This window comes from Solanum dulcamara, chromosome 6 (assembly GCF_947179165.1).
Source record: "Solanum dulcamara chromosome 6, daSolDulc1.2, whole genome shotgun sequence".
Lineage (NCBI taxonomy): Eukaryota > Viridiplantae > Streptophyta > Magnoliopsida > Solanales > Solanaceae > Solanum > Solanum dulcamara.
In genome coordinates this window covers 3,065,241-3,091,474 of record NC_077242.1, presented here as the reverse complement: position 1 = coordinate 3,091,474, position 26,234 = coordinate 3,065,241, and the positions used below count along the sequence as shown (strand labels likewise).

Genomic DNA, 26,234 nt, shown 5'->3' with positions numbered 1-26,234 from the left:
TGTGTATATTTTACTCTTTTCAGACTAGACTTGTGAAATTACACCGTATACATTTTTGTTGTTATATGACCTACTCACTGTAACGATGGTTTCTTTTATCAATTTAGCACATTTACTCCATGTATTGTTAATATACCACATTTATTCCACATTCTATCAATTAGCATAAAACTATATATGGATGTCCGCATAATTAATGCTAGGTATTATTTATATGAAACATAAAAGAGAGGAACCAAATATTGTATTAACTAGTGCTATGTGCAGATTAGAACCCCTAAATCTCCCAATTAAATATCGTATAAGTTTATGTTGATTTTTATGTAAGAGTTAACTCTTCAACTCACTCAAATCAAACAAATGTTTTAGGGTATTTATCTATGTAGTTTAATAGAATATAAGAAAACACTAGCTACTTTGTAAAGAATAAAAAGAACTTTTTTTGTTACTGTTTTTAAAATTTAACAACCAAAGTTTGTTGGTATTTGATTGATAAAAATACTCACTTTCAACGAACTTAAAGGACCAAAGCTACTCAAGAATATCTTTAAGTATCATTTTGAACCTACTTCTAAACACAAGGGACCATATTTGTCAATTTCTCCAACTTTCTGCTAAAAGATGAGTTTAAAACTTTAAGAAGAAGCAAAGGATCTCTCTGAACCGGATTCCCCCAACCGGAAAGTCCTTTCAACTGCAAAAAAACCGCTCCGCCAAATGTAGAGAAGAAAATACAGAAATTTCCAGAAGAAAAAGGAGACTAAGCAGTGAAATAGCTATGGCGACGAGACAGAGACGAGCCTTGCCGTTGGATCCTCCGGAGACGGCGTCATCTCCGGCGTATTCAAAGGTAGATAAGCCAGAGAGATCGGACGGTGAAAATGAAGGCGTCGATAGAGGACTAGGTTGGCTTCTGCCGTTGATTTGCCTAGGGATGTTGAGGCACATGAGCGCTACGTCAAATATTATTCACGATTGTGACGAGGTGTTCAATTACTGGGAGCCTCTTCACTACTTGCTTTACGAGTCTGGCTTCCAAACTTGGGAATACAGGTTCACCATCTTCAATTCTATGATATACAATGATTGCATAGTCAAATGTTGGTTTGGAATAGCTGATATGTAGCATTTGCTTTAATTTCCCCTAAATGATCATTTTTTTGCTCCATTAAACAAAGTTGGTGCAGTATCCAGTGATACTAATCTTTACTTGCAGCTTCATCCTTCGGTACATGTGCCTGGACATATATTTTGAGATTTGGCAGCTAACGATTCATTAGAGGGTATTAACTAGTTGAGATTAAGGTTTAGTCATTATTGCTGCATATAAATTAGGTCGATGTGTGGTGAGGGGCCTCTAATTTGGTTAGAGACTTGTGTGCCAGTGTGGAGAGTATGTGTGTGATTTAGAGAACCCATTATTTGCCATATTAGATGAATTATTTATTAGCAAACTGGTATTGGAATGATTTAGGGTCGAATAGAGAGGAATGGTTATGAAGGAATCTTATAGCCAACCTGAATTTTGTTTGGGATTGAAGCACAGTTGACTGGTTGATGATATTAGTATGATTCCCTTTTAGTAACTAGAGTTCAGTTTGTTATGATATTACTTTACAAAGTTAGGTTACATGTCTTTGCAGTTCGCACTTTGCCTTGCGGTCGTATCTGTATATCCTGCTTCACAAACTGGTGGGTTGGCCTGCTGCTTGGTGGTTTGGAGAGGAAAAGGTGATATTATTTTTATTCCCGCAGATATTTCTCATCATTACTCACTGATATTTTAAAGAAATAATCTTATCATTACTCATTTCAGTTATTCATTCTCTAATTTCTCCATTTTTCAACGTGACAGGTGAGAGTATTTTATGCTGTGAGAATTTTTCTTGCAGGGCTGTCTGTCATCAGTGATGCTGCTCTAGTTGTAGCCCTTTCCCGGAAATATGGAAAGCGCCTTGCATCATATGCACTCGCAATGCTATGCTTAGGAAGTGGTTGTTTCTTTGCTAGCACGAGTATGTTTTCTCACTAAACTATGTTTGAGGCTTTTCCTTGTTGGTGGTAAACAATTAATGAAGCACGAGTGTGTTACTTTCATTAAACTATTTGAGGTTTTTATTTACCGGTGGTAAACAATTTAATGATTTTTAAATTTCACTGTTTTTCTCTGTGCATTCATACTATGTGATTTAGATATGTGTGGGTGACTCCTTAATGTTGGTTGTCAATACCCTGTGTCGACTTTCTCATAATACTAATGCCTATTACGTGTCCTTTATGCAGGTTTCCTTCCGAGTTCATTTTCAATGTATGCAATGTCTCTTTCTTCAGCACTATTTCTATTTAATAAGCCTGCCATGGCAGTTTCTGTTGCTGCCGCTGGAGTGATTCTGGGCTGGCCATTTTCGATCCTTGCTTTTCTTCCACTGACAATTTACTCACTGATTAAGAGCTTCAAACCTGTGTTTCTTACAGGTGTTGTCACTTCTATCGTCCTTATGGTAAGTTTAATCATATCATATTAAGTCTCAAGCCTTGGAAACAGCCTCTGGCAGAAATGCAAGGTAAGGCTGCGTACAATAGACCCCTTGTGGTCGGGCCCTTCCCCGGACCCTGCGCATAGCGGGAGCTTAAGTGCACCGGGCTGCCCTTTTTTTTTTATATTAAGTCTCCTGCCATGTTGAGTTTTCATGTTCAAGCTTAAAATTTGGGAAGTTTTCTCTAAGGGAACAAAAATTAAGTATTGAATTTCCAATATATAGAGTTATTCATACTTACCGTAATGCACAAAGATCATCGACCAAATGTTCATGTTGCTAAAATTTAATATGCAAGTCTGTCTTCCTATATTGAAATTTCAAAATACTTAACCTAATAGGTTTTTACCCGTTTTAGTGCTGCTGCCATGCTTTTTTCCCTCCCCGGAACACCTATTCATGCCGCCTATTGACTCGACTTGTTGTACAAATTGTTCTAGGTACTCTCAGTTCTTGTTGACTACGACTACTATAAGAAGTGGACATCCTCTGTTATCAACTTGCTGGTGTACAATGTTTTAGGAGGTGGTGAAAGTCATCTCTATGGTACTGAAGGGGCATCGTTTTATTTGAGGAATGGCTTTAACAATTTCAACTTCTGCTTTGTGTTTGCTCTGCTGTTCTTAGCAATACTACCCATTGCTAAGAAGAAGTATGCTCCTGAGTTGCTCGTTGTTGTTTCACCTGTCTATCTCTGGATTGCCTTTATGTCCTTACAGCCACACAAAGAAGAAAGGTTAATCCTCTATGAGTTTTTCTTCTTGTCACGACAATATATAGATTTCATATATTACATGTCTACTTGAATATTATGCCGAAACTCCTGATTTTCTGAGCTCAACCCAAAAAAGACCTTTATAGTGGCTCATCTATGACAAGTGTGCTAGCTGGAAAGATATTTTTGGTCGGCATGCTCTACTAAAATCCTTATATAGTAAAAGTGAAGCTATAATTGTCTTCTTCAGATATCTTTTTTGCAGTGCTATATTGAAATTCGACCCCGTCAGGAATTTGTATGTCTGTCCTGGTTATCTGGAATCCACCTATTTTCGTTTGAATTTTGGGCAGTGTTCTTGATATCTGATGTATTAGCGCTTTTTTTTTACCCGAAACTCGAAATGACAATTGCCTGGAAGATGCTAGTGTCGTTGCTAAAACGATTGGATAAGGCTCATGACAAGGCTCCTTGGTCAACCATTTCTGTAGCCAAGAAACATGAAGCTATTTTTTACTGCATCTGAGATTGAAAGTAACATGAATTGCAAATAAAATCTGATATAACAACTCGTTGTTTACTGCCTGTGCAGATTTCTGTACCCAATATATCCACTTATCTGTGTTGCTGCTTCTGCTGTGATTGAGAGCTTTCCTGACCTGTTCAGGGATAAGTATAATCCCAATGGTACATCCACTCTAGTTATGGTAATTTCCTATGTCCGAAGAGAATTTGGCAAGCTTCAATAGCAGTACCTATAGTTTTCACTTGCTTTGTTTATGCAGATAGCGAAAATTGTCAGACCTCTAGCTCTTGGTTTGATTCTATGTGCCTCCCACGCTCGGACATTTTCACTTATTAATGGTTATTCAGCTCCTATTGAGATTTACAAGCATTTGGACTACCATGATGACGCTGGAACAGGTGAGGATTAGCCTACTTAATGACAAACTCAACATCTGCTTGTTAAATTTTCATCTTCAGAACTTTTAATCTGATTAATGGTTTATGAATCTTGATGCATGAATTAGTCTTTTTTCAGAGGATGACATGTATTGTATGATCTCGGCATTGAGATACTTGTACGATTACCATATAATTTTTTCTTGGAACTTAATTTGTTGTAAAGAGTACTTTTATCCGGTAACATTTGCCAATAGTGGATAACCGAGAAGGTGAAATGATTTCTCTTTTAAAATCTGATATTTTGGAGCCGAAGATGTGCCTTTAATGCATAGGGTTGAAATTTCAAAGTGAATACCTGCTTTAATTATTTGAACCTAGATGGACTTATTAAGGAATAAAAAGGTGTCCAGGTCGACATATGAGACGTTGATTTGCTGTTATCATGTGGTTCTCCGTTTATCTGGTCTTTAGATCAACGCCCTATAATATGAGCATTTGTCAAATGTGAGCAACAAGTTTCCTCAGGGCACTGTGTGATTTTTTCCCCCATTTTACAGCTACCGCTATGTTCTTGCTTCTCCATTTATTCTGTTCTTGCTAGATGGGTGCATTTCTGGTGCTTTGTTTAGCATATGAGGCTGGATGCAACATCATCTTTTCATGCTCTGAAAGACTCATGCAGTATCCATTTCTCCGTGTATATTTTAAACGTCCCCATATTGGTTCAGGTTCTGTCCTTTGCGTTGGTAGTGAGTGGCACCGGTTCCCTTCTTCCTTCTTCATTCCTGATTATGTGGGCCAAGTTCGATGGTTGGATGATGGATTCACGGGCCTTCTCCCAATTCCGTTCAATTCTAGCTTGGGTGGTACCTCAGCAGCACCATCTTACTTCAATAATAAGAACAAGGCATCAGAGAGGCAATATGTAAGCAGACTCTCCTGTTATGTTTAACCAGAAAGAGTGTCCATTTATTTTAGTGTGCAATATATTAAACTATAGGATGACACTTAGCTTCGTTTGGTAATAATGTTATAGCTTAGGGATCCTGAGCAATGCACTTTCCTGATAGAGCTGCAACTTCAACGTCCTTATCCTACTCGAGGAAGTGACTTGTCTACATGGGAGGTACTGGCTCATCCTCATAAGCTCATCTCTCTCTCCTCCCCGTGCTGCATGTTATTAACTTGTGAGAGTTTTGCCTACAGATTGTTGCAGCACTTCCATATCTAGACAGGGAACTATCTCCTCCAATGTATCGGTCATTCTATATTCCAAATCAATGGCAGCAGAAGAATGTCTTTGGCCAGTACAGATTACTTAGGAGAATACATAAGTGATTGCAGGTGTACACGCTGAATTTTCTGTTGCCAAGCAACTTTTGACTCTCTAGAGTATATTAGTACGCTGATGTTGACTAGCTTAGTTTTTGTAGTTTGATACTGCCTACACTTATTACGAGGATAGCCAGTTGAATTTAGTTATTGGATCAAATCTTCCATTAATTTGGAAGTGAGATTTTGTACCTTTTTTTTTTGTTGGGAAGCAACTGGTCGAAGTCTCTTATTGCTATCGTTGGGACCGATCATTTTTTACCGCCTGTTGCTTTGGTAAAGTTGAAAATCCGAAGGCTTTACAGTAGTGTTATATCTTCATCTTTTCCTGGGAAGTTGAAATTGTAGAGGGTGGACTCTCGCTACAAAACAAACAAGACAAAATAGTTTGGCACTGCGTGATTCGAGTTATGATCCATTGTGTGTCGAATTGTTCAACTTTATACAAGTTCAGTGTTTATTTGTGCACACCCAAAATTGAAGAACGTAGATGTCAATTGAGGTTAAGTTAAAAAACATGTTTATGGATTATGCCTATTAAGAAATCAAATTGATACTTCAAGACCTTTTTTGAAGATAATTGAAGTATTTCCACAAGCAAACAGAAGAATAAAAACAACACTATCCCGAGTGATTTCTTGAATAATGGATTAGGGTTGGGACGTGGGAGTGAGCAAAGATACAGATAGAGAACTCATGCAAGAATTACCCATACATGGTGTAATTCAAAAGGGGCAAAGAGAACTAAGTTTAACCCTAAATCCTAAGGCTCACAAGAGCATTCATCAATTTATCGTTCATCACAAACTAAGCTAAATTGATCCTACCTGTTACCATTTATAGTGACAACAACAACAACATAGTAATGTAATTTCACAAGCAGGGGTAGAGTGAAAACAGACCTTACCCCTACCTCGTGGAGGTAGAGAGGCAATTTATAGTGACAATTAAGCTAGTTACAGAAATCGACAAATGGGGCTTGTTTAAAGCTGCAAAATTTGGCCATTGTGGTGAATAATCTCGCAATTTCAACATTCTCAGCTATTCTTCAAACTTGTTGTTTGAACTTTTGAAGCACTCTCGTAACTTGATGTTTGCTTGTACATCCTACAACAACAACAACATACCCAATATAGTCCATCATCAGGTAGTCATCCTTTTGACATTGGCACCTAGACCCTGAAGTTTCATTTCCAAACTTTCATAACCCCTATCAACATGGGAGATTCCACTGATCTCGGTAATTCCTTCAGCAGCCAGACCCGCCAAAACCAATGACATTCCCCCACGCAAATCAGTTGCGATAACTTGAGAACCACGTAATAGACTAGCAAAAGATCCGTAACAACATCAATACACGATCTCGTTTTTATAGATCATTCAGGAAATCAAGGACTATAAACTAACCTTGCATTTCCCTTCCCAGAAACAATTGCTTTGCTTCCACAGACCTGAATTTCAGCTCCAATTTTCTGTAGCTCAGTTACTGCACAAAAGAAGATCACGAAACCTTTGAAAGAAAAATCGAATACAATTATCAGTGGAAAAAACAACAAACAGTTCTATAGGCATTCTGACCAGATATTCTTTAGCAATTATGTGAGACTAAGTTGATCATGAAAGATCTGGCCACTAAAATGTCAACTTATTAAGATTTTGTAGTACATTAGGAAAGAGTCAACTAGAATGGCAAGTTAATAATCCAGACTCGTAGAATAACTTCTACTTATCTGACCTCTTTTTATGCTTCTTTTGAGCCGAGGATCTCTCGGAAACAGCCGTCCTACCTTGGTAGGAGTAAGTTCTGCGTACACTTTACCCTCCCCAGACCCCACGTTGTGGAATTTCACTGGGTTGTTGTTGTTGTTGTAGAATAACTTCTACGAGGATAAATGTCCAACATGAGCTATGAAAGCGATTTGGAAAGAAACTAGACTATAGACGAACAACTAAAAGTAGCCAGGCGTTATGATTATCACATACCATGGCTCATACGATTTTCAAAGACAGATTCCTCAATGACGCTGACGCCCTTGCATGTAGATAGCAATGCCATTGTCAGAGGCTGGAGATCTGTCGGAAATCCTGGAAATGGATTTGTTTTTATACTGAACCCCCGCAAATCATCTCCAATTGTCCGAGGTACAGCTGAAAGCTGGTCTCGTGAACCAGAATAATCATAAGAACACAGTGCACGAAATGGAAGAAAAGCAAGAGATTAGCTACATTTAGTATACCTCCAAAGTGTTATCACTGAGCTGTAAGATTTTGCAACCAGCACCTGAAAGCTTGTCTACTAAACAAGTTAAATTGCTGAGGGACGACACAGGTGAAATTGAGATACACGATCGAGTAATTGCAGCAGCCAACATATAGGTGCCGACTTCAATCCTGTCTGGCATTATGCTATACTCAGAACCATACAACTTTCTCCTTCCAGTAATATAGAGCATGTCTGTTCCTGCTCCTTTCACAACTGCCCCGCAATTTGTTAGGAAGCCAGCAAGGTCAATGATCTCGGGTTCCTATTGTTGTACATATCAAAGTACATACTACTGAGGGTTAATTACAAAGATTGTAGATTTATCAAAGAGGCACTTCAAGTAACTATCATATAAGTTGAAAAGACAGTACACTTTCATACTTGAGCTGCATTTGAGATTACAGTCGTTCCCTTAGCCATACACGCCGCCATCATAAGAGTTTCTGTAGCTCCTACACTGGGGTAGCCAAGTCGGAAGCTTGCACCAATCAAACCTTTACCATTTGATACATGTGCTTGCACTTTTCCATCCCTATGTGGACTCTAAGAAGTTAGTCACTACTTATTTATAAGAACCAACTCACTTTCTGTCAGTAATGGCGCAAACAAAATTGGAAGCAATGGACATAATACCATGTCAAAAAAGGTAAACGGAAACTCCTCGTATAGACTTTCAACCGTCCTCAGGGAGGATAGTACAGTTTCAAATTATAGTGTCACGAGTTCCAATCTCAGTCCCTAATTGGACGCTTCCACTGTGGGAATTATATATAGCTTAAACTTTTAGAGGAGATATTCAAAAAAATCACCTATCCCTGTTAGATACAACAACATAACTAGTGTAAACTAGTGGGATCGGGGAAGATAAAATGAGAGCAGTAACAACAAAGAAATAATGTGAAAAGGGATATGCACACAACATGCAGAGGAAAGAAAGTCCAAATACTATCACCAATCTTATCCCACATCAAAGTGAGAGAACACTCAGCTACCAACTAACATTCTACCCTAATCCGCAACCTCTGAACCCTCTTATCTAAGAAGGTGATGTCCTCGATAAGCTCAAGATGCATCATATCGTGTCTAATCACCTCCACTCGAATGAAATTCACTAACCTCAACTCAACTGTAGCACCAAGAGCACGTAGACCATGAATGTAAAGATCAACGGGTCGGGCCCCAATGTCACACCCGCCAGGCAACCCGACAGTAGCTTCACCAAATCGAGCCAGTAATGGCCCTATTACGAAAAACCCACCTCTAAGTTTTCCAATATCACTCAAATCAGGCTCCACAGACACAATCCCATCTGTGTTAACAACAATATCTCCACCAAAACTCATAACTTGAGCACCCAAAGACTCCAGGATTGAAGCCATTGTTCTAGTATCTGATAAACAGGGTACATTTTTAAGGTTTGAAGATCCAGAGCAGCAAAGGGTTGCTGCAAGAATAGGTAAAGCTGAGTTCTTGGACCCACTAATAGTGACATGGCCAGAGAGTCTGGACCCACCATTAACAACAAGTTTTGGGTCTGGAGGTGGAACAACTTGGGGAAGATTGAACTTTGAAGTCATTGATGAACAAAAAACAAAATGTACACATTGAGCTACAGCAAAAAATGAGAAAAGCCAAAGAGAAGATCTGGGGTATTGAGGAGTTGAAGTTTCAAGAGAACGTCTATGAGTTACTGTCAGTGTCTTGGGTTTTAAAACGTGTAAGATGAAGGTTTGTGATTTTTTTTTGAAAATTTGTCATTTTTCTCAAAAGTTGCTATTTTTTTTTGAAAAATTGCAACTTTTGAGCCCGGATGGGCTTATTAAAGTCTTTTTTTAGTTTTTGAACGTATTTGTCTAATGCTAACTTTAAGTCATAAAGTTCTTAAAATTAGTCAAAAATGAAAAGTTAGGATTTCTAACTTTTTTTAAGTACTTAAAGTCATTTTGTTTGATCATGGAAATTACTTTTATATTCCTTATATTTTAACTAAATCCCAAACTACCCTTTTTATTCTTTTAACCCTAAAATTCAAACACTTATTTTCAACATAAGCATTTTTATCCAAACACTCAACTGCTTATTTATAAAAATAACTTTCAGCACTTCAAAGTTCTAAAAGCACTTTATACATAAAAGTTATTTTTTTAAGTACATCCAAACGGACTCTTTGTCAAGGATTGCGATAAAGCATAATAAGCATATATTCACACTAACGAATTTCTGGACTTCTTCTATTACTATTAAATCTAGTTATTAAGGGGCCGTTTGGTTTGAATACAAGTTATGATGGGATAGGTTATGTTGAAATTAGTTATCATGGATAAATTATGCTGAGATTATTTCTTATTAGGCGAAATTCATCGATGGCTTTCTAAAGTTGGCACCAACTTTCACTTAGACACCTAAACCAGGAGATGTTCATTTTAGACACCTCATAGAGGAATCCGCTGTGTCATTTTGACACTTTTTACACAGTTGGCACCTCGCATGTTTTGCACCTATTTGAGGCGCATAGAAGCTCTTTTTTAATCTGATGTGGCATCACACTTGGCCTATAACGGTAATATCTCTCTCATCTATGTATTTATACCCTTTCTTCTTTAATTTTGCCCTAAATTAGCTTCTTAGCTTCTTTCTCTGATTTGAAAATAAAATCAATTTTCTCTCTTCTTCTTTGTTTCTCTCCCTTTCATATCGAGCTTCTCCTACACTTCTATGTCGAGCTTCTCCAACTATTCCATGGCCTCTTTGGATGAATGTCGATATTGTAAATGTGGTAATGAAGCATTATTAAAGACTTCTTGGACCCAATTAAATTCAAGTCGTAGATTTTTTACTTGTAAAATTTCAAAGGTAAAGTAATTCTTTATTTTTCTTAAAGTTAATTATATAGTTAATTGTGGCTTCTAATTTTTTTTTCTAATTGATTTTGTAGAAAATGGGTGACTGTGATTATTTTTATTGGTATGAAGATTGACATCCTCCTCAAGCAAATAAGGTGATCTGGGGTTTGTTGAAGAAAGTCAAGGCTTTTGATGAAAAAATAAATCGAGCAAGAAATATATTTATTGTTGGTGTCATCGCTACTGGGTTGGTAATGTTTGGAATATGGACATTGAAACATAATTGTTAAAATGTGTTGTGTTGTTCAGGTATAGGTGGTGGTCTATCATTAGGTATAGGTGGTAGTCTAGTATTATTTTGATGTTGTTGTTGCTGTAAAGTTATCTATGTTTTGGGTGAACTGAAACTTCATGTTGTTATTGTTGCTGTAAATTTCTAGCTAGGCCATATTTGTATGTATTTTGATGTTATTTTTGTATACAATTCACAACTTTGTTGTCACTCAAGATATAAACAAAAATATTCTAAAAACATAGCAACACTCGTGATAATTTAATACCAAAAACATTTATTAATATCATAATGTAACTCAAAAACATGCTCCATAATGAACTCAAAGTTAGCATTATGCTAAATATCAAGATCAATAGAGCAGTTTAACAAGGTTACAACCCTCAAAAGTGTTTAATGTAACAGAATAAAGCAAAAATAACAATTGTTTGGTGATTACATTACATAGCAAAAAGTATTCAAAGCTCGTTTAGTTGTTACTTCTTCTTTTTGTTTGCCATTTGTTGTAACTGGGAGATAGTGATAGCATCTCTGTTTTTCCATCTCAAGACTCTAGGCTTAAAACCAAGGTCTATTCCTGTTGAATTTGCATCCCTAAAATTTGAATCTGCTGGTAGAATTCTTTGACTTGAAGTCCCTGGCTGTTTTTACAAAAAAAGAGAAACCAAAATTAGTAAGTAAGTTGTAGTTGTGAAGATTAGTATGTAACCGTAACCAAAGGAGAAAATAACATACATTGAGTATTTGGATTCCATTTACACTTGTGAATATGCCAAATCCAACATTACTTGATCTACCATTAGTTGACTTCTTTGACCCCCCCCCCTTTTGCAGAATCTTCTCCAGTTGCAACTCCTTATCTTTTTTGTCCAATTATCTTTTTTCTCCTCGGAGGTAGTTGACTTGTTATTCTTCTTGTAACAGGAATACGTGTATCCACATATAATAGTGGTTGGATTGAGCTTGTAGATTCATTCACCCTCTTAACTCTACTTGTATCAGCACAAACTGTTGTTGAAGAAGTATGCTTGCTTGATGTTATTGATGTAGATTGGTTGAATGTTGTTGGTTCAGGTTGGCTACTTCCTTGTGAGATTTGACCAGTAAATTGTGAATTATGGCTAGCTGCTTCTGAATTTTGATCAGTAACCTGAATATTTAAGCACAAAATATATGTTCATTAAAAATTCAACAAATGATTAAAAAAGACACAAGCAAGTATAAATTATGTTACCTTGCAATATCTCTTATTATGACCTTGTTGTTTACACATGGAACAAGTTTGTTTCACCCCTTGTTTGGATATTTTTCCATACTTCTTTCTTGGTTCGTCTTTGCCCTTTCTTCTATTTCTTGCAGGTCTGTCAGGCATTGGTTTAGGTTCAGGAGGTTCAATCCTTGGATTGTTAGTTTGAGGCCACATCTTCATATTTGGAATTGGTTGGATGAAATGACTATAAGCCTTTAAGAATGTATCTTTCTTATACGAATGCTCCATAAGATGTTCAGACTCCTGTTCTATGTGGCACAAAGCAGAAATAGCATGTTGGCATGGAATGTTTCTCAGTTGCCAAGTTCTACAACTACAAACTCTATCAGCCAAGTTAACTGTATGCCTATACTCTCCTTCTCCAATCTCAAACCCAATCAGCATTCTAAAGTACCTTGCATGTCCTGGACTTATCCTTATTCTCCTCTAAGATAAGTCTAGCCATAGGTGCAATATCAGATATCCAAATGTTGGCAAACTTAGTCATGTTCACAGTTCTAGTCATTATCTTTCTCCTAATTTTTTTTAATATGATTATTATAAATTTGTATCTACATGATATGATCCATGAGTTAAAGGTCTCACACATGTTATTTTCAATCACATCACATTTGGAATGCTCTTGAAAAAATGCCCTAACCCATGACACTTTTGGATAATGCAATAAATCGGCACAAATATCCTTATCAAGTTTGCTCATTTTATGAAGCTCTTCCTTGAACTTCACTTCAAAACTTTCCTTTGAACATCTCTAGAATTGTTTTCTCCTTTCCTCTCCCTTCTAGATTTGATTCCAATTAGATCAAATATGTCTAGCACACCTTCTAACTTCAGCATTTGATAGCAGTTCATCAATAATTGGATGAAAATCTTGCAAAGAAAATAAAATGCAATTCAATACTTAATGGATAATTTAACAGCTTTAGCAAATGTAATAGGTAATTACCTTTTGCATATCTGTCATCACAGTAAGACCCTGTCTAGTACCCAACTGCAGGTCCTCTTTCAAGTAATTGATAAAAAAATTCCAACTATGCTTCGTTTCCTTATCTATAACTGTCCAGGCTATAGGAAACATTTGATTGTTTTCATTCTTGTCAACTGCTACTAGAAGTTCACCTTTGCAAGCACCCTTTAAGAAATATCCATCAAATCTTATTATTCTTCTACATCCTTTCTTCCATCCAGTTTCAATGCATCCAGGCACACATAGAAGTATATAAATAAATTCTTTCCTGGTGCAGTTTCTCTATCCATTCTTACCCAAACAGAACTATCAGGATTGATCTGTTTTATAACCTCAGCATAATTACATAATCTTACAAATTTCATATTTCAGTCACTCATGGATTCTCTTAGAATCATTAGCTTTGCCTTGTAATAGATGGTCCTACCCACATACAATCCTAACTTCTCCCTACACAATTCTTATATTTCCTAAATCTTTAAGGATGGTTGTTTAGTTATTTCATCCTTGAATTTATTTGCTAGAAATTTACTTGTACATATTTTGTTCTTATTTGATGGAGAACACTTATGTATAGAATGGTAGTTCTTGATTAAAAAGTTACCAGAATCTCTATCAATTGCACCATAACACAACCATTTGCATTTTTCTTTGAATTTGTATTTAGTCCTCACTCTCTGAGATTTATTAGGCTTTAACTTAATCTGATAATTGTAATCTACTGTATAATTTGCCAAAGTTTTTCTAAATTGTTTAGCATTTTCACAAATTATTCCAAGTTCAAAAATATAAACTTCACATTCATAATCATACCTGACCTTTTTACTCTTCCTTTTTCCTGGTTGATCAACACCCCTAACAGCTTCTACATCTAGCACATTTGTGCTATCATCACTATCATAGTCTGAGCTATCAATATACTTTTCATCTCCTCCTAATCTGCCAACATATCTATTCTTCTTATTTCTTCCAATATCTTCAAATCCTCTATCAATACCAGCTTCACCTATTGATATTTCTTCAGGTATTTTTTTCTCCTAGGATTAGAATTTCTTTTGTTCCTCTTTTCAGCTCTAAAGGATCTCAATTCTTTATCAACATCTGAACCATCTTCATCAGGAATGACATTTACATCTAAGTCACTACTCGATAAATCTGACTCAGCTTGAGCCTCATTTACATTTGAAACAACCTCAGTCTCATTCACATATGAAACAACCTCATTCTCCACATTTCCATCAGTATTTACATCTACAGATTCATCAACAGAGTCTAGCCATGCTAAAAGACCAGTTGGAGTTAGCAATTTCTCTAACTAATCAATTTCATGGACCACATAGACATGAAGTTCATCACCATCTATTAAGTCTTTCACATAGTCTAATGTTTCTCTCCAAACACATACACAAGTATACGTAGTCTCAAAAGTAATATAGTGGCTTTTTTTGAGAGTCGGATGTCGAACCCACAGGAAATATGCAACTAGGCATAGTTAACTTTGCAATGAATTGAATTATTAGTGTGTGTCTCAAAAAATTGAGTGTGTTTATATTTACGAATGATAATACCAAAACTAGGTAAAAACTACTTAAAAGATGTCAAATAGAGTTAGCAATTTAAAGAAGAGTCCTTGGGTTGTAGCAATTTAAGATTTCCGGCTTAACCTTTTTTACCTTGGTATACAAGGGGTTCCCAATAACTAATTTACAGGATTGATTTTACAATTATGATCTTCTAATCTCTAATTGCCTATTCTTGTTAACAGCTTAACTACATCGTTGAGCGGGGAGAAGCATGAACCAACAAAAATGCATTAATCTTTTCATCCTGTTTAGCAACCAAATATGGTGTATAGATATGTGTCACAATCATTCTATACACTAACTATTCTAGACAACTCTAAAACAAACATGCTTCTTATATTCTAGTGTTCTATCTTCCTTTCATCTTCCGAGTTAAGAATAGAAAACAAATATATTTCAATGATGATCAAGCATTAAAATAATTAAAACAAGAATATAAGAGTAACTTCATATGAAACCCATTTTAAACCAAAGCAAACAAGAATTAAACTTTCATCTTATGGCTACAACCCAAGAACAAGGGAATTTAGCCCCTCAGAGCTTGTGAGACAATTACATGAAACATTTATAACATAAACTTGAATTTAATGTGAAAAAGAAAGGAGAAAGTATGACCAAACTAGGTCTTCTCTCGTCTTCCTTCAGTCTCTCTCCGATAAGAACATGTGCTCTCATAAAAAATATAAAAGTGCTCTTTATAGCACCAGAAGATGCGTTGTTAAAGCAATCGCACTGAAGTCCGCAACACGGACTTGTGTTGTTCCAATATAACATTTCATTTTCCCTCTTTTGGGACGAATTTAGCTTGCTCATGCACCAAAATAAAATTACATAAGCATCTACTCATTTTAAGCTAAACCAAGAAATATGTCATGATATTTTAAGGTATCAAATTGATGGGCATCCTAGAGGTGACTAACAACATATATATATGTAGACAAAGAAAATGAAAGGAAAGAAGAAATGTATTCAAATAACTAAAGGACATGAAATTAATATACATGCTATAATAACTCAAATTTTAAAGAAAGAATTAAATCAATTAGGTCATGAAAGTTCTAACTAAATAATAATTTAAGAATATTTTTGTTATCTAAATCATGTTAAAAGAAGAAATTAAAAACATGAAACTCTATATTGTCAAAGAAAACTATTTGAAAAAATAATGAACAAAATGAAGAACTTTCACAAAATAATCCTAACACATGCTAGCTCATTAATCCTAACTAAAAAAAAATAAGATTACGAATCAACTAAATATAAAATATGAAATACTTAAATAAAATAAAGCTAAGAATTTTTTTTACCTCTTTCCGGGCAGCGAGACTGAAGACAACGAGTGAAAGACGACTGCACCACCATCCAAGAGCTTGATGGATCTCCAATCCAAAAAAAAGAATTGAAAATTTAGACTCGAACCTTCATGAGTTAGACGTTATAAGAACTCTGTTATTAGTCTAAATTTCAACTTCGATCTCCTATTTTGCTTGAAGAAAATATAGATTAAAAGCTAAAAAATTTCACAACTTTTAGGCTGGGGACAAGAGTCCAAAATCCTAGTCAAGTAAGGAAAATTTTTAACTTTAGGGTGGCTAAAAAATCTCCACTTCTTCCCTCTTCTTAATGAGAATATGAGCTTTCATATAGGCTCCAAAAATCTCAAATTCTTCATGAATTTTCAATGTGGAGAATTAGATATATTTTTTTTAGAAAAAATTAAAAATTTCAAAAATAGAACTATAATTAAACTAACCTAACTAACATTGTATTTAGTTAAAAATAAAATCTTTTTGAGATGATTTTTGAATAACCACATAAATAGTAATCAAAGATATAACTATATAGAAATGTATGTTATACTAAAATTTATAAAAAGATAAAAATAGTTAAGAATAACATGAAAATATCTTTATTTTTATAAAAGCTAATTATTTCAAAAATATTCAAAATTTAAAGAAACTCGATAGCTAATTTGCGTTGTGGAGGGTCAAAATTGGGTGTCAACAGTAAGTAGTATAATGTTATCTTGCTTTTCGACAGATGTAGGCTTGATCTGGCGTCTATCATAGTATTAGCCATATTCTTGTAGTGTCTTGCTTTTGTTTTATATCATAATATGGTGTTTCGTTTATCGCACTATTTTGTTGTTATTATTTTCTTTTAGTTGCTATGTTTTCTTCACCGTCATTTTTTCTTTTCATACCAACTTTGTTTGTTGTGCTCAAAACAAGGGTCCTCTAGAAATAACCTCTCTTACCTTCGCGAGGTAGGATTAAGGTATGAGTACACTTAATATGTTGGTTTTGTTAAAAATAATTACAAAATTATCTAAAACCTACTTATGAGTTCACGAAAACAAGTTTGTATGGACTCCTTTCCAATGCAAATTAGAGTACACAATTTGTTCCATTTTTGCAGTTAAAAATATTATTGACCGCTTCTTCCTTGGCCACAAAAATAAAAGTGTAAACAGAACGAACGGGTCATTAACTTCTTTAATCTCATAGAAAAAATAGGACCATCCAATATAGTAACTAACAAGAAAACCAAAAATGACGCTCAACCATATTTCCCTAGAAATCATTTTGTTATAAATAGGGTATTTTATTGTATATCAAAATGCAGTCACACATCAGAGAAGGAGAATAAATAAACAAAGAATACATACATACAGAACACAAAAGTAAAAAAAAAAAAACATTCAAAAAATAAGAAATGGCAAAAGCTATTGTTCTCCTCTCTGCCCTTTGCGTTTTGGCCGTTGCCAATTTCGCCGTTGCCGACTTTGAAATCTTCGATGTCGAAGGCAAAGTCTTTTGTGACACATGCCGTCTTGGATTCGTCACCTCCCTTAGCGATACCATTGAAGGTATTATCATTTTATCCATATGAGAGTCTCGGAGTAGCAGTAAAAATTGAGATTATAGGTTTATACATAGAGAAGATTTCGTCTGATAAAACCTAAAATGATCGATCACCCTTTTTTGAATTCCGGGCATTATGAAAGTTTAGTTCATGAATTGTCATTTCTCAATTCAATCACATAATATCGCTCTTGATCCTATAGTTATTGATAACTTCTAATTTTGATCTTACTAATAAATGACTAAGCACATTTAGAGTCTCGACGCAACAATAAGAATTATCATTGTCTAATAATTATGAGATCACACAATTTGAAGTAGTAACACATAAATTTTTGTAGAAATACAAAATAAGGTAGTGTATGATAGACCTGAAATGGTCGATCACCCTTTTCTGAATCATGTACAGAGTTTAGTGTCATGTTCAATTGTCTTCTACCCCTTAACTACGATACATGTTTTTTTCAAAAATTCACATTTCAATTAATTGAAAATTACTGTTTTTCTGACGATATTTAATATTAGCGTGTGTGTGTATATAGGTGCCACGGTGCGCTTGACATGCAGGGACATGGAGACACACAATGAGACCTTCACAACTGAAGGGAAAACAGACTACATTGGCAAATACACATTGACAGTTGAAGGTGACCATGAAAATGACATTTGTGAGGTTACTTTGGTAAATAGCCCAAAAGATGATTGCAAGGAAATTGTTCCTGATATGGTTAACAACAGAGTTGTATGCAGTAAAAATGTTGGAATGCACAATGCTGTCCGTTTTGTTAACCCACTTTTCTTCCAAAAAGACAAACCTATCCAGGGTTGCAAAGAACTTGTTGAGCAGATGGAGCTTGTTGATCTCTCAATTCTCGAAAATGACAAAGAAGAAAATTAAGAGAGAATAATATTATAGCTTTTGCACCTTTCATAATTTATTCATTTCGCAATTTATAAAAAGAAGAAGAAGAATAAATCTATAGTGATTTCTACTGAATGTGTAACTCAACATGGAAAACAAAAAACAAAAGAAATTCCATGATTCTCGAATGAGAAGATCAATAATAGCTTCTTAGAAATTTTTGTGTTTGATCATAGTTTTCTGTCTTCTTTTTCTTTTGGATGTACTTTCTTTTTTGGTTTTTCACCCGATGTTTGATATATGAATCGAGACTAACTAATTCGAATTCGCTTAAAGTCTATTTAAGGGAAAAACGTTCCTTAACAATAGTTTTGGTATTTTTACAATGTACAGCCGCTCACGGTCTAACAGACATATATAATTTTGTATGTAAAAATTAAGATATAACATATATACATTACTTTCCTGAGATCGTTTTATATGAGACTTGAACTCGAACTCACCTGACTAATATGTTTTTTGTTGCTATACTTACTATGTCATGATCTTGATCAAGTTGATTTCTTAAATGATCACCACTCAACGAATAGTATTATTATTTTAAAAAATTAATTATTAATTGAATGGTCATCATACGAATCAATCCCATAATTAGGAAATATAATTAAGCCTTTTTGCACAAATGTAGATTTCGTTGACGTTGTTCCTCAATTGGATTCTTGTGTCAATTAATTTTCTCATTCATTCATGAAGTTGTGCACAGAAGGTAGCATATTGAGAAACAAATAGAGACTAGAGTATAGATATATGAGAAAAATCGTTAAAATTCCAATAATTATTAGATTCTGAAAAGATAATTTTGAAAGCATAATAAGAAATTGAAATTATCATATTAAAATCCTAGATTCGATATTAAGGCTTTGTTTATTTTTATTTAAATTAAGACGTATGAATCTAAATGATTAAAATGTTATTTCTAAGTTTGAATATTGAATGATTAATTATATTTATTTTTTAATATATGAATGTGTATAGTTAATTAATTAATAAACACAATAAATATATACTATCAAATAAAAGTAATTAAATATTAAAAAGTATATAAATTTAATAAAATTATTATTTGATCTGATGTTGAAGTGACTAACGTGATGTTGACGGTTGATAATGATTGTAATGGTAAAGTTGGTTGATTTTAATAGTTGATGGTGATAACCATAAATGGCAGCGTTAATCGTGATGATGGATGTAGTTGATATGTAGTATGAATTGACCGAGTGATTATAGTAACGGTAAAGGCGTCACAATAATGAATAGGTCAAAGTAAATTACACTAAATACCACTTCAAAAATAAATAAGTTTTGCAAAAAAATAAAAAATAATTTTACGCAAATTCAGATTAATCAAAACACCAAAACAGGTACCACAAAACTAAATTCAAGACCAAAAAAAATATTTTTTTACTTAAAATAAATACTTAAATGTAGGGCTATTCACAGTTTTGGTTAAAATCAAAATCAAACCGAAAATTTAATCAAACCGAATAAAAAAACCGATATTTGGTTTGGTTTGGTTTGGTTTGATTTTAAATTTGAAAAACTGATAATATTTGGTTTGATTATGGTTATAGTAAAAAATAACCGAATAAATAACCGAACCAAACCGATAATTATATACATAAGATTTATAATTATTTATATGTATAATATTAGCTTTTCATAAATAATTTAAGATATTTTATACCTTTTAATTATTAATTTTTATAATTTAATTAAAGATAAAATTGATTATATTATGGATTCTCTAGTTAGTTTAGTTTAAATATGTAATTTTTTCATTTTAATGGACAAAATTGTTTGTATTTTGGAACTTCTGTTTGACTTGTTCTTTTAAATCTAAACTGCGTTGCAAGTTTGGTCCATTTGATTTGCCATTAGCATGTCTTTCCCTCAATATGCAGCAAAGTTCGCCCTTATGGGCCGTGAGGAAAAAAGAGTTTCATAAGAAATTTGAAGAATGTGGAGAGAGAATATTTGAATTATCCCGGCTAATCATAAATCGAAAAATTGAACCAAACCGACAATAACCAAACCGGTGCTTATTATTTTACTTAATTTGGTTATGATTTTAGATATTTAAAAACCGATTAAATTGATTTGGTTATGATTTTAATCAATAACCGATACAAACCGAACCATGAGACTTACTTAAATGTATGGTTTACCTTTTTCTTATTGGCACCACTCCCCCACTATTACGTAAAAACTACAAAAGACACCCCTAAAGATTCTCAACCGAGTCCTTTTCATCACATATATTTTAGTGTTAGTGTGAGAAAGAGTTATCAAATTTTCACAAACTATTCTCCACTTGCTCCCATTCACCCTTTCTCTCTCTAGAAAAAAGAACCCTTAGCGTAAACTCTGCAACCGAAGAACCCCAAAAGCTTTCAATTCAATGGCTAACAGCAATCTTCCTCGAAGAATTATCAAGGTTTCTTCTTTCTCCATGTTGATCTTCCTATTCGTCGTTCGATCCATATAGATTTCATACATAAACTTTGATTTTTTCTAACCAACTGATAGCTTTGATCACTTCATTCGGTAGGGTTTATGATCTATTGATAATTGTTGTAACTTCGGTTTAGCTGATAATTTTTTCATTCTCTTGCAGGAAACTCAACGTCTTCTCAGTGAACCTGGTAAATTTTCTCGAATTTTTGTTTTGAATTGCTCTTTTCCTTTAGCCGTATAGAATTTTGAGCTTCGTTTCTGAGTTTTGAAATGCTATGTGATATGACTTGTATTGTTGATTTCAGTATGTATGAGTTTTTTTTATTGAAGTTTTCAGTATAAGTGTTGATGTATATTAGTTATGTTGGTAGTAAAGGTTTAGGATGATCTAATACTGATTTAACTCTGGTGCAGCTCCTGGGATAAGTGCGTCGCCATCGGAAGACAATATGCGATACTTTAATGTCATGATTCTTGGTCCAACACAATCTCCTTATGAAGGTAATGAATGAGCTCAATTATAAGATTTGAGTAAGCAGGGATATATGCTTGCAGAGTTTACTTGTTTTTGTTGATCTTCATATTGTGTGGTTTAAATTGATTCCTTTGTACTGAAATGGTCTCTTGGCTGGTGTATTCTATTGGCCAAAGTTTGTCTTTGTTGCTATTTTTTTTGGTTCCAGCATTTTACTTGTGCATTAATTTGCCCAAACTGATCACCTTTTCCCTCTAATTTGTTCTATTCTCATCCTTTGTATAGTCCGGTGTGCTTATGTACCTTTTCAGTGGCTGCATACTATATCGGCCAAATATAAAAACCAGCTAATTTTACTGGACTTTAATCCTGCAGAATATGAAGTTAACCTGACTAGTTGATAAGACTACTGATGGTGATATCTGGTACTGCATTCAGAATTATTTTTTTACAGTAATTACCGGTAATATGAGCATCACTGTATGCATGTTTATTATGAATGTCTTAATGTTGTTTGGATCCTCAGGAGCGTAGCAGAAAGCTGGCTGATCTTATTTTAAAATGTTGAATATTGTTTTCTAGTAGAAACTGTTGCTAATAGCTAGCATTCAGCTGCAATACACCCATCAACCACCTTCTAATGTTTTTGTGATAATGCATGATTTTAGGTCTTCTGATTTTCCTTTGTTTTGTTGGATAATGATTCAGAGGATACCGCTAGAGGTGTATTTTGAATAATATATGTTCTGACTGCAGCACACATTTTTCCCTTGGCTTCTCCGTTACCTAATCTGCTTACCTTCTTTTGTGTAGGAGGTGTCTTCAAGCTCGAACTATTTTTGCCTGAAGAGTACCCAATGGCTGCTCCTAAGGTATACACACGCATTAAGCATTTAACAAATTCCAGTTGATGTTCTGGATTTTTGGTTCTTGAAATGGTATCTCAAAGCTTTGGAATGGATAAAGATTTATTTGTTTTTGACTGATATTTTCTGGACGCAAATATCAAGCTACGGTTAAAATGTCTTGTAATCGACACGACGGTTGCTGTTGTTGCTTATGTGTTTTTCCTTGTTCCGATCTCCCTTTGCTAGTTATATGTGGCTCTTTCTTTTTTGTTGATATTACCATCTCTCTCCTGGTGGAGTGTTATATCTCAATTTGAATATGCCTTTTCGCTGGAAGTTATAGTCTGATGTCTCTATGTCTGGCAATATGTTGCGACATTTCAACTTCCTGATGTATCATTCTGGATTTGAAACTTCTCAGTTGTTAAATCTTTGCTGCTTTCTTTTACCCTGTTAATAGCTGTTATTTACTGCTGCCTAAGTATACATGTTAGGTGAAGTGTTTATGCAGTTTGTACTTTTTTCTTGACAAGGAAAAGAAGGTAAAACAATGTTGCCTTAATCAAAAAAAGAAAGAAAAGAAGGTAAAATTAATTTGATCATGATTTTTAGTAATAGATGCTCAAGTTTGATGTCAGATGCAATGACAAAGAAGCTCATGACAGCTGAAAAACTAAGAGACAGGCTTATCGATCCAGGATCATGTTTCACAACTTTGTAGATGTTGAGGTTTCTTTTCTTGGAGTACTGGTTAGATGACTGTTTCCCCAACACTGCTTCCATTTATATGCAGTGTGGGGTTGTGAAAATATAGTACACATGGGCTGCCTGGATATTGGTTTTACTGGGACGATGAGTCAAGATACATGTTAGTGCTGGAATAAACAAAGTACTAATGATCAAAATTATTAAAATTTTGTGATGTTTAAAGTCTGGTTCTACGTGGTAGTGAGTAGTGACAATGTGCAAATACCATTGGAACTTCATCTAAGAATTTGATTTGAACCCATATATATAACTGATCAATTTGTTTTGTATTATTGACTAGTTTGATTCAGGACTCTGATTAGATTTTTCTTCTGGAAAATGATTTGATTGTCCATCGTGATCAGGATATCAGCTGTTGAAGGAAATTAGCCGGTTGCTATAGTGATTAGGAAAATTGTAGCTTGTGTTCTCATGGACTATTATTTTTGTTGCTGAACTGCTCTTTATGGTTGACATCTTCTAATTTTCTGCCTTGTCTGATCTCAAATTTAAATCTCACTTTCATTGTTAAGGTTTAGTCAAGCCGCTTGGCACAGTTGTTTATACCTTTGGTTTCAATTGAACTTATAAGTGAGAACTCTGCTAACCCTATTCAGTCATTAAACAGAACTGTAATGAGATTTATTATTTAGGAGTAGATTTTTCAACCAAAAAAATTAGAATCGTGGTGGCTGAGAAGAAGTTTGTCAAATTTGGATTTCTGCTGTAATTCTATGTTGATTAATTTAGATATATTTAATTAAATATGACTTAGGACAGTGGTTCATATGGGCATGTGCTGTGCGAGGGTTTCTTGGATTTTTATGCTTAGTATTCAGACTTATGGTCTGTTGGATAATTGAAGATAAAGGATGTCATGACCTGAATTCTGGCGTGGACATAGTTACTCAGTCCGTAAAACGCTAGGGTTCCCTTCTTCTGCAGAAGCTTGGAGTTATAGCAAAGGCAATACCTTTATTTGTAGATGCATAAAGATTCTAAATCTGGAAAGACTGTTGGGGTAAAATATTGCAATTTTTCCTGGGTGCTTTTCATGGTAGGTTTCTAGATGAAGTAGTACCTGGTGCTGCTGCTTAGAACAGAAAGCTTACTTTTCAAATGATTGTGGACTAATACTTAAACATGACATGTATCCTTGATCTTAATAGTTGCAGATGTTATGTGTTTGTGCACGTTTCTTTTTTTATGCATGTAATATGTTGCAAAGTTTTGCTATGCATAGTCATTGATCAATTTGCATCCTCACAGGTTCGATTCCTCACCAAAATCTACCATCCGAACATTGATAAGGTTTGTTATCCTTATCAACTCTTTCATATTCATACATAGATATAAGCCATGAAATACCCTGCTTATTTATGCCTTTTGATGTGAAGCTTGGAAGGATATGCCTTGATATTCTTAAAGACAAATGGAGTCCTGCTCTTCAGATCCGTACTGTACTTTTGAGGTATTAAATAACTTATCGTGCTTTGAAATATTTTGCTCATCTCCGTGTACCTCAAAAGATGCAAGACTGATGAATACTACGAAAATGAGAACTAAACTAAGCTTTTAAGGTGTCAGAAGTTTAAAAAGTTTAATCCTGTTTCAGCATCCAAGCACTTTTGAGTGCTCCAAATCCGGATGATCCACTCTCTGAAAACATTGCAAAGCACTGGAAGTCAAATGAGGTTGAAGCTGTTGAAACGGGTAAGTTGTGTTCTGGTCTTCCAATGTACAGCTGCAAAAGTAGAACATTAACATCTTCTCGTTATGCAAATCTGCATACACATTTTTTGTCCAATCCTTGATTTGACTTTCTTTTTTCTTCAATGATCCAGCTAAGGAGTGGACACGCCTATATGCTAGTGGTGCATGAAGAGATAGCAACGAAATATTCAAAATAACAAAAATCATGGAATGTAATCTATTGACTGGCTTATCAATATGACACCCGGATAGCTGTTAATGGCTGAACCCTTCCAATCATCTCCCCCACAATTGCTTCCCTTCTCTTCCCTTCCCTTAAAATTGTATAATTGAACGTGACACCCTTTCGTTTTCTAATGTTCAGGAATGAACTTATTACAACAAAACTGGATATGGTAAGGATTTTGTCACTGCAAGAGTAGTTAATGATTCAGATCTGTGGGTTGGAATTGGAAAATAGTGTTGCTGCAGTATCAATCTCCATAGATTTGTTTCAAGATGAATTTCCAAAGGGAGATCTATATTTTGATCCCTTTTTCCCTTTCTTTCCCGCCCTATTCTGCAACGTTATATTTAGTCTTATCAGATAAGAAGATTCAAAAGACCTTTTAAATTAACTTGTTAAACTCCTTGATCAATCAAATATGAAACAATTAGAGTATTTTGGTTAATAGGATATTGATGATATGATAGGAGTAATTTTAATGGGGTTAAATTTTTAAATAATCACTTAACTAATAGGAATAGTTAATATGTTCGCAAAATTTTACTTATTCTAATTCTTTTTCAATAAGAAAATGATTTTCTTTACGTGCCTAAACGATGGATGCCCCATCAAAATCTTCAAGTTCACTAATTTGTGCAAGTCATGTCACGTCAAGTATGTTCAGTGAATAGAGGTCAGTTACTTTTGCCTTGGAAAATTACAGCTGCAAGTATCAGAGTACAGAAATCAAAAGCAAGAAAAGAGAAGAGAAGGATTATGACCTGCAGTAGGGTAAAATAAAATTTTATCCAGACACTATATCCCTCACCAGCTAACTTTTGAAGTTGAGTTAGGTTCAAGATCATTTTTTAGATGATAACTGAATCAGACCCATTTCAATTTATGATTTATCGATATTTGGCCCCATAATAAATCATCCATGCATCAGAGTTTTAGGCGCGAGATGGATTGTTAAGTCCCACGTATGTATGGCTTGTACAATCATTCTCTCACAAACTAGCTTTAGATATTAAGTTAGACCCAAAAATTATGCATACACACTACTTTCTCCCGATTTCATCACTTATAAAACTACATCAAATATGTTGTTATTCATAGTAAGAGCCATCAATGAGCAGGGGCGGAGCCATCTTATTGTGAGATCCGAACTCCCTTGGTCGAAAATTTATACTGCTTATACATGGTTAAAATAATTTTTTGTGTATAAATAGTAGATGTGATCCCCCTTCGATTAGTTCATGTGTCTAATTTTTCAAATTTTGAACCCCTTACTAAAA

The 26,234-nt window shown here is 34.6% G+C and overlaps 4 protein-coding genes across 5 annotated transcripts; 3 read left to right on the top strand and 1 right to left on the bottom strand.

The window, feature by feature from the left end:
- The first annotated feature begins 638 nt into the window (after positions 1-638).
- Positions 639-5,797, top strand: LOC129893183 (dol-P-Man:Man(6)GlcNAc(2)-PP-Dol alpha-1,2-mannosyltransferase). Its single transcript, XM_055968673.1, has 10 exons — positions 639-1,053; positions 1,644-1,731; positions 1,856-2,015; positions 2,284-2,501; positions 2,978-3,273; positions 3,845-3,959; positions 4,038-4,176; positions 4,887-5,083; positions 5,195-5,284; positions 5,365-5,797. The coding sequence occupies exons 1-10, from the start codon at positions 779-781 to the stop codon at positions 5,494-5,496; spliced, it is 1,710 nt and encodes a 569-aa protein (XP_055824648.1). The 5' UTR covers positions 639-778; the 3' UTR covers positions 5,497-5,797.
- Positions 5,798-6,100: 303 nt separating this feature from the next.
- On the bottom strand, positions 6,101-9,461 carry LOC129893182 (uncharacterized). 2 transcript variants are annotated; one of them, XM_055968672.1, is made up of 6 exons: positions 8,870-9,452; positions 8,135-8,285; positions 7,728-8,015; positions 7,474-7,645; positions 6,898-6,976; positions 6,101-6,817 (listed from the first exon to the last, which is right to left on the bottom strand). In XM_055968672.1, exons 1-6 carry the CDS (start codon positions 9,328-9,330, stop codon positions 6,634-6,636), a joined length of 1,335 nt encoding a protein of 444 aa, XP_055824647.1. In that variant the 5' UTR covers positions 9,331-9,452; the 3' UTR covers positions 6,101-6,633. The 2 variants fall into 2 exon arrangements, 1 of the variants encoding a protein (XP_055824647.1); XR_008767400.1 differs by lacking the exon at positions 6,101-6,817 and adding an exon at positions 7,226-7,370 and having other exon boundaries at positions 8,870-9,461.
- Positions 9,462-17,330: 7,869 nt separating this feature from the next.
- On the top strand, positions 17,331-18,647 carry LOC129892244 (anther-specific protein LAT52-like). The gene is made up of 2 exons (XM_055967806.1): positions 17,331-17,577; positions 18,115-18,647. The coding sequence occupies exons 1-2, from the start codon at positions 17,424-17,426 to the stop codon at positions 18,468-18,470; spliced, it is 510 nt and encodes a 169-aa protein (XP_055823781.1). The 5' UTR covers positions 17,331-17,423; the 3' UTR covers positions 18,471-18,647.
- A 2,122-nt stretch (positions 18,648-20,769) lies between these two features.
- On the top strand, positions 20,770-25,275 carry LOC129892367 (ubiquitin-conjugating enzyme E2 35-like). The gene is made up of 8 exons (XM_055967936.1): positions 20,770-20,928; positions 21,109-21,136; positions 21,363-21,449; positions 22,237-22,295; positions 24,288-24,329; positions 24,416-24,489; positions 24,634-24,731; positions 24,863-25,275. The coding sequence occupies exons 1-8, from the start codon at positions 20,893-20,895 to the stop codon at positions 24,898-24,900; spliced, it is 462 nt and encodes a 153-aa protein (XP_055823911.1). The 5' UTR covers positions 20,770-20,892; the 3' UTR covers positions 24,901-25,275.
- The last annotated feature ends 959 nt before the right edge of the window (positions 25,276-26,234 follow it).

What these genes read in the sequence shown, in the direction of transcription:
- LOC129893183 (XM_055968673.1), top strand. Translation starts at nt 779, where the DNA reads ATGGCGACGAGACAGAGACGAGCCTTGCCGTTGGATCCTCCGGAGACG. An exon ending in CAGCCACACAAAGAAGAAAG is followed by an intron (nt 3,274 to 3,844) that starts GTTAATCCTCTA and finishes CTGCCTGTGCAG; the next exon opens with ATTTCTGTACCCAATATATC. An exon ending in AGGCATCAGAGAGGCAATAT is followed by an intron (nt 5,084 to 5,194) that starts GTAAGCAGACTC and finishes ATAATGTTATAG; the next exon opens with CTTAGGGATCCTGAGCAATG.
- LOC129893182 (XM_055968672.1), bottom strand. Translation starts at nt 9,330, where the DNA reads ATGACTTCAAAGTTCAATCTTCCCCAAGTTGTTCCACCTCCAGACCCA. An exon ending in TGAAAATCGTATGAGCCATG is followed by an intron (nt 6,977 to 7,473) that starts GTATGTGATAAT and finishes TCTTTTGTGCAG; the next exon opens with TAACTGAGCTACAGAAAATT. An exon ending in TCTGGGAAGGGAAATGCAAG is followed by an intron (nt 6,818 to 6,897) that starts GTTAGTTTATAG and finishes ATCTTTTGCTAG; the next exon opens with TCTATTACGTGGTTCTCAAG.
- LOC129892244 (XM_055967806.1), top strand. Translation starts at nt 17,424, where the DNA reads ATGGCAAAAGCTATTGTTCTCCTCTCTGCCCTTTGCGTTTTGGCCGTT. An exon ending in CCTTAGCGATACCATTGAAG is followed by an intron (nt 17,578 to 18,114) that starts GTATTATCATTT and finishes GTGTGTATATAG; the next exon opens with GTGCCACGGTGCGCTTGACA.
- LOC129892367 (XM_055967936.1), top strand. Translation starts at nt 20,893, where the DNA reads ATGGCTAACAGCAATCTTCCTCGAAGAATTATCAAG. An exon ending in AACACAATCTCCTTATGAAG is followed by an intron (nt 21,450 to 22,236) that starts GTAATGAATGAG and finishes TCTTTTGTGTAG; the next exon opens with GAGGTGTCTTCAAGCTCGAA. An exon ending in ACCCAATGGCTGCTCCTAAG is followed by an intron (nt 22,296 to 24,287) that starts GTATACACACGC and finishes GCATCCTCACAG; the next exon opens with GTTCGATTCCTCACCAAAAT.